The sequence below is a fragment of the Penaeus vannamei genome, chromosome 30 (genome assembly GCF_042767895.1).
Source record: "Penaeus vannamei isolate JL-2024 chromosome 30, ASM4276789v1, whole genome shotgun sequence".
NCBI lineage: Eukaryota > Metazoa > Arthropoda > Malacostraca > Decapoda > Penaeidae > Penaeus > Penaeus vannamei.
In genome coordinates, this window is record NC_091578.1 from 5,987,586 (window position 1) to 5,995,085 (window position 7,500).

Genomic DNA, 7,500 nt, shown 5'->3' on the forward strand with positions numbered 1-7,500 from the left:
GACTCTGCTGACTCCTTGTTCCGAGGCTTCACATGGTACTGGGTTGTGATCATGCTCGGCGTCGGGCTCGTGGCGGGCGTGGTGTTGGGGGCGGCCGCAAGATGCCAAAAGAAGAGAGACCCAAAACAGCAGGCGTCGTCCCTAACCCTGTCGGACCTGATATCACGAGAGAGGATGGAAGAGGGAGACAACTCGCACGAAAACGAAGCTTCCGGACGACCCAGCTTATACCGCCAGGATTCGGGCCTGACGTCCTCCTCCTTCGCCTCCTACACGGCCTGCCAGGATCGCGGGCGCCTAACGAGCCTCAAGCAACCCGACGACCTAGACCAGATCCTCAACTCTCAGGCGGAACCCAACATCTACGTGCAGGTCTCGCCTCTGGCCTGCGCCCAGGAGACCGTCATCTACGAGGAGGCGGAGACCTTCACGTCCCTCAGGGAGGAGAACACCTACATGACCATGGGCCCCGGCGCCAAGCAGCATGCACGAGCCTGAGTCAGAGCAAGATAAAAGAAATGGGGGAATCCTTAGCATGTCCGTAGCTGTGTTATCGTTATCTAATCGTATGTATCATAGCACTGGAAACCATGAACAGTAAGAAAGGAATAGCCTTAGAGTACTTGTTGCGAATGTTGGTTGTCCCATTCGCTTTGTTTTGCTGAGCTACTAGAAATGAGTGAATGTGTAAATAGGCATTTATAGTTGCATTCATTGCGTGTGTATGAACACAGCACATGTGTGTATACCTAAATTGTAAATAGCTAGGATTTATGTAAATATTGTAATATAATTTGATCACATCTGTTAAAATAAAATGGTATATATATTCAGTATCTGTTCATCTTATATGTATGAAATCCTTTCGTAAAGGCAAAATAAGAAACGATAGTAATGTTGAGAATAATGACAATAGTGATAACAATGATGGTAATGATAATAATAATCATAAGAGTTATAATGATAGCAATAAGTATGATTATGATAATATATATATATATATATAAATATATATATATATCCTTGGAGTGAAAGTCAAAGAAAAGAAAAAGAAAAAAAAATGTTACATCCAAAATAAATCTATTAGGTAAAGAAAAAGAAAAATCGTACCTAACGAAAATCATGATAATGATACAGTGACAGCCACCAACAACCCAAGTATTTTGTATAGAGGAAAACAGTCTGCGCTTTTGATACTAAGCTATTTCTTCTATTGACTTAATTCTTTACCGTATTGTTCCACTGTATGTAAGCAAAACCTTCAAACAAACACATCACCAACTGAATCAGTAAAATCATCCCTTTCATTTCAGCAACTAGACGTGCAGACAGACAGTATAATCGGACATAAATTCACCTTTAGCTGCATTTGATAAAGAAAGAAGGTGTTTTTGTATTTTACGTGATAATGATGATTTACGTATCTTCTAGCAAAGCATTTATAAGTGAAAAGTAACGAAACGAAAAATGGAAGCGATATTTTTTATTAAAAGCTGTTACATTGATACGGTGATTACGTTTGTGATAACACCACCAGCAGCAAAAACAGCGGTAGCAACAATGATAACTGCAATGATAATTTCCAAACTATATCAATGTGTGCATCATGCTGATAGCAGTGATATTAACGATAGTAACGAGGATAAAAATTGTAATAACGTTGATGAAAATGATCATAAAGATGCTGATAATAATTATTACGATAATGATACTTCAGTATGAGGATGATGATGGTAATGACGATAGAATTGAGAATGTAGATAAGGCTGATGGCAGTGGCCACAGAAATGTATGATAATGATCGTGATAAAAGTTATAATGTTAATAGTAATGGTAATGGATATTCACATTCATGATGATCATACAAAAATGTTGAGGATTATAACATGGAGGAGGATATAGACGATGATTATGATGGCGAGAATAATATTGATGAAAGGAAAGACAATAAAAAGGGTCCTTATAGGTAATGATGAGAACAATGATAATGACAACAATAACAATAGCAGTGATAAAAATGGTAATAATAACCATAATAGTAAAAAAGGATGAATGATGATGTCAATGCTATAGGCCCGAACGAAGCTAGATTTACAAATCTAAATGAACTGGACTGTCAGTGATAATTACAATGTGATAACAATAACAACGATAAAGATGATATTATCAACAATAATAGAGTAATAGTAACAATAATGATTTCTATTATTGATATTACACTTTTTATTATCCTCATTATTGTTGTCATTATTACTAGTATCATTATCATTATTATCATTACTATCATTATTATTATCACCATTATGATTATTATCAGTAGTATCAATGTTAATGATGCATATATAACAATGCTAATAATAATAATAAGGATGATTATGATGATAATGACAATACCAATGATAATAACAACAGCAACAATAACAACAGTTACAAGTGTGGTCATCATCTTTATAAATACTTTAGTCCTACTTCAAGAGACAAAAAAAAAAAAAACACACACACAAAAATGGAGTCTTATCACTTAGGCTTAGCGAAAGTAAGAATGGAAAAATTCACGACAAACATCACATCCTTTGTTTTCCTTGAGAGATGAGATGTTACGTCTTATCTTGTTTTCTTCTTTTTCTTTGTGTGTATGTGTGTTTTTGTGGGCGGGGGGTGTATGTATGTATGTATGTATGTGTTTGTTTGTGGGAGGGTTTGTCACTGTTTACTTGTACTGTCATGTGCTGATAGTAAGATTAACAATGGTGATGATGATGATGATGATGATGATATGATGATAGTGATGATGATAACGATGGTATTGTAGAAAAGGTATGAATGAGAATGAATATCTTCACAATACAAAAGGTAATGATAATGATAATGATAATAACAACAACAACAATAATGATAAGAAGAAGAATGATTATGATAATGATAACGATAATAATGATGACAACGACAATACCACCAACAACAATAATGATAATAATAATAAAAATAATAGTAGTAAAAATTATGATAATAAGAGTGATAACAATAATGATAATAATGATAATGATAATAATCATCATGATCATTATCATCATTATTATCATAAAAGAAATGACTGTAATAATGATAATGAATATAACAATAACAATGTTAGTAATGACAATAATGATAATAATAATGATAATGACAACAATAACAAAGTGATAATGATAAAAGTAACAAAAATAATAGTGATAACAATTATGGTATCATCTGATAATGATAATGATAATGATAAAAATTATTATTATAATGACAATAACAACAGCAACAATGAGGATAATAAAAATGATCATGATAATGATAATAATCACAATAGCAGTAGTAGCAGTGGTAGTAATATAGTAATAATGACAAGGATAATAATAAGGATAATAATGATAATGATAGTAGTATCAATAATAATGATAGTATCAATAACAATGATAATGCTCATAACAACACAACAACAATAATGATACTACTACTACTAATAATAACATTGATAATGACAATAATGATAAAAATAATGATACTGATAGTAATAGTAACAAAAAGACGATAATGATAATAATTTTCATAATAGTAATGATAATAATGATAATAATAACAATAATAATAACAACAGTGATGAAAATGATAATGATAATGGTAATAATGATAAGGATAATAAAAGCAACAGTAATAATAATGATGATGATAATAATAATAATAATAATAATAGTAACAATAATAATGAATGATAATGATGATGGTGATGATAATAAAAGTGATACTTTTAATGAAAGTGATTAGAACAACCACAATGATAATAATAGTGATAATGATAACATTGATAACAATGATAAGGATTATAATAATAATGAAAATAACGATTATGATAATAATGATAATAATGATTATGATAATGATGATAATAATAATGATAGTAATAGTATTAATGATAACAATAGTGATAATATAATAACAGTAGTAATGATAATAATAATGATAATAATCATATCAATAATAATAATAATAATAATAATAATGATAACAATAACAATAATGATAACAATAATGATAGTGACAATGACAAAGATAGTTAAATCCATGAAAATAATGATAACAATGATAATGTTGATAATAGTTAATATGATAACAATGATAAAGGTAATACTAATGATAACAGTTATGATAATGATACAAATTATAATGATAATAGTTATAACAATGATAATAATGCTGATTATGATAATGATAATGTTAAAGATTACAATGATTGTTAACGGGACAGTTAAAATGATAATATTCATAAAAGCAGAAAAAACTAATGATAGTCATCATAATAATAATGATCATAATAAAGGTAATGATAAAAGTAATAAAAGTAATCATAAGCATTACTATTGTTATTCAGATCATTAACATTAACGCTAAGGTTATTCTTTTCATTACTGTTATTATGATAATCTACATTGTTAGCATAGTTATCAATAATGCTATAATCATTATCATTATTTTCGTTACAATTATGATATTACTGTCATCATTCATATGCTTATCAAATTAACTGCTGTTGTAATGACCGTGATCATGGTACTTATATCTATGCTTCTCTTTGTGAATAAGATATATTTGCAAGACATATTATGTATACTGATGTATTAACACCAAATATACGCAGTAATGGTTTTCAAAATTCCCGCGCAGGAAGCTCGCCATTTTTGTTTACATCCGTCGTCTGCCTGTTTATGCATTTCTAACGAGAGTACTAATTATTGAACAGAAATAATTTCTCATTTTAAAATTACCCCATTATGTTTCCTACATAAGATAAGTAAGGCTCGAGAAGAGGATATAATCATAGAGAATTCTTGAATTCATTTAATATTTTTTCTCCGGCTTCAGAGTACATGATTTTTTGAGAAATGCTGACAGATGGGAGTTGTTGATGACGTTGAATGAGTGATTGTTGCTTCGAAAGTTTTATGAATTATAACTTTTCTTTGTCGCGACGTCATGGAGCTCTTCAAAACCCCAAAGGTAAGTCAGATTCCGAGGAGATAATGGAAGAAAATTAGATATGTGGTATCATTATACATTTCTGAAAAGGCTTGTGTTTTTAAGATAATGTCACGGATGTTCTCTCAAGGTGTTCTCAAGCCTTCGGAAATTTTGTTATTTTTGTTCATGATCATGATGGTTGAGAGCAATAAATTGTTTTAAACGGGGAAGGTGAAGTTGAATGTTTCACCTCGCCCTTCGCGTTTGCAAGAGGATATGACAGTTATATTGAAATTAATTCATGTTTGATAGAGAGGTCCGCTAATTTTAATTACAGTTAATGGATTGTAATTTTTGTGTTATTGATTTCACTTTATGATACTTCCTTTTCCTTACTCTTGTTAAGTTTCCAATTATCCACACATATGTAGGTTATGTATCAACAAAAATAGGCATAGTGAATATGTACATCCTCTGGTTTTGGAGTAAATCTGGGTGATATGATAAACAATGATCATTGAGCTTATTACATAACAGAGATATTAATGAATATTTACACAAAGCAAACCTCTCTTTGCAAGGCAGGCAGATAGTGACTTCAAAACACTGTTTGAGGAGCAATGTTATGTCATGTCTAGACTTAATATGAGAGTAATATGTAGTCAGTAATATGATAAAAGTATAAAGCTAAATCTTCATATCTGTTACATTAAGCACCATTTGAGATCAGTTGATTGTATTATTACCAGTTGATTATGAGAAAGATTGCTTTATCCTATTCAGTTAAGGATGATTTATGATTTATCTTTTAGGGATAGAGTTTAAGGTTGTTGATATGTGATTGGTAAAGCTTTATAGCCGGGTAAATAGGCATGTAAATAGTTATTACTTTAGGTTTTACTTATTAGTATTGTGTCCTCTTTCTTTATTTAAATGGGTGAAATGGTTGAACTTTTCCACAATTTTTTTTAAGGTTAACTATTGTCATATGACTTAATAGAGAATAATTTCACATCAAAAAATTATAGGGATTATGAATTTACGCCCGAAAGTTGTTGTAGAAGGATATATAATATGGAATCCTTACTTTTGATTGCAGGATTCAACCATTTGTTGAATGTTTCAATTAGTATACATTATGATAGATGACATTAGAATAGAAATTTCGATAATCAGAGGAAAAGATATGCGTGCGTGTGCATATACTCGCGCATGTGCCCGTATGTGTGTGTGTGTGTGTGTGTGTGTGTGTGTGTGTGTGTGTGTGTGTGTGTGTGTGTGTGTGTGTGTGTGTGTGTGTGTGTGTGTGTGTGTGTGTGTGTGTGTGTGTGTGTGTTTGAAAGAGAAGTTAGTTTTATTTTGTTGAAAGGATTCAGTAAATGTGTAGAAGAGACACACACAACTCTCACTATATTTGCACTGATTGGTGTGGCTTCCCTGCCTGTTGGTGCTCAGCCAAACACCTTCAAACTTTACAGTATATTCTGGCAAGATAGACTTTCCTGGCATGTTATTCTCAATTAAAGAACCATTTCATGCTGAATCTCGCCAGAAGATATGTAGTGACAGTTAATTTGTTTTTGCTGGAGCATAAAGCACAGAGGCAAAAAAGACTTGGACCTCCCAATATGTATCACAGTAAATCTAAAGTGGAATCTGATGGAACACAGACAATATGATTATAAAAGAGATTCACATTTTATAGCCAGTGTTGGTATAGAGACTTTGGTTCAAATATTTTATTCATAGAAAATTTTTTGGTGTATAGAAACGTTAAACAATCTTGATCATTTAGTCCTTAGAGAATGTAGTATTAGCAACTGTTGTAATTATATATAATTATATATATGACCATCACACAGGGTGGACAAGTCAGAAATTGTTTTATTTATTTATCTATTTTTTTTTATAATTATATGCATCTCCTTTTTATTCTGTCCAGTAGGCACACATTCTATGGGACTCATATGCAAGGTACAAAGGTTGAAAGATAGCAAAAGTCGTTTTGGTTTAGAATTTCTCCATTTCTGTATTAAATACTTTTAGGTCTCTATACATTCCCATCCTTTAGAGGTTAGGGTAATTGTTATGATGGAGATAAAAGCCAGGATGCATTGATTCTCTAGAAATAGCTATGCTCTGAGTGAAATGTATAACTAATGAAGAATTTATTTTAGTGAATTATATATAGGTGTTATAATTGTTTTTTAGCCTTTGTTTTCTGAACATATATGATGATTAGAATTAGATTTGTAGGCCTTAGGAATTTTTGTCCTCATTGAAATTCAGTTAATGTAGAAATATTACTGTGATCCAAATTAAACCTAATTTAAGTTAATGATCCTATGATACATACTGAGGACACAGCTTCTGTGCCAGCATGAAAGATGCACGAAGAATATACTTGATATGTGCTTATTTGTGGCCTGCACATTATTTATTGTGCTTGAGAAGAATGTATGAAGAAAATGAGATGCATGTGTGTATAATGTATTCTAATTCAGCACACTATGGGAA

General features: G+C 31.3%; 2 protein-coding genes across 2 annotated transcripts in view; both read left to right on the forward strand.

Annotated features, from left to right (window-relative positions):
• Positions 1-833, forward strand: part of LOC113811480 (uncharacterized) — a 2,796-nt gene extending 1,963 nt beyond the window's left edge. Inside the window, exon 2 of the mRNA XM_027363242.2 lies at positions 1-833. This exon is cut by the window's left edge and continues 960 nt beyond it. Coding sequence (XP_027219043.2) covers positions 1-498 — 498 coding nt within the window. The 3' untranslated portion in view covers positions 499-833.
• A 4,092-nt stretch (positions 834-4,925) lies between these two features.
• The window catches only part of Mtmr6 (Myotubularin related protein 6), a gene marked incomplete in the record, with an annotated part of 402,582 nt that continues 400,007 nt past the window's right edge, over positions 4,926-7,500 (forward strand). Inside the window, 1 exon segment of the mRNA XM_070142873.1 lies at positions 4,926-5,022. Coding sequence (XP_069998974.1) covers positions 4,999-5,022 — 24 coding nt within the window.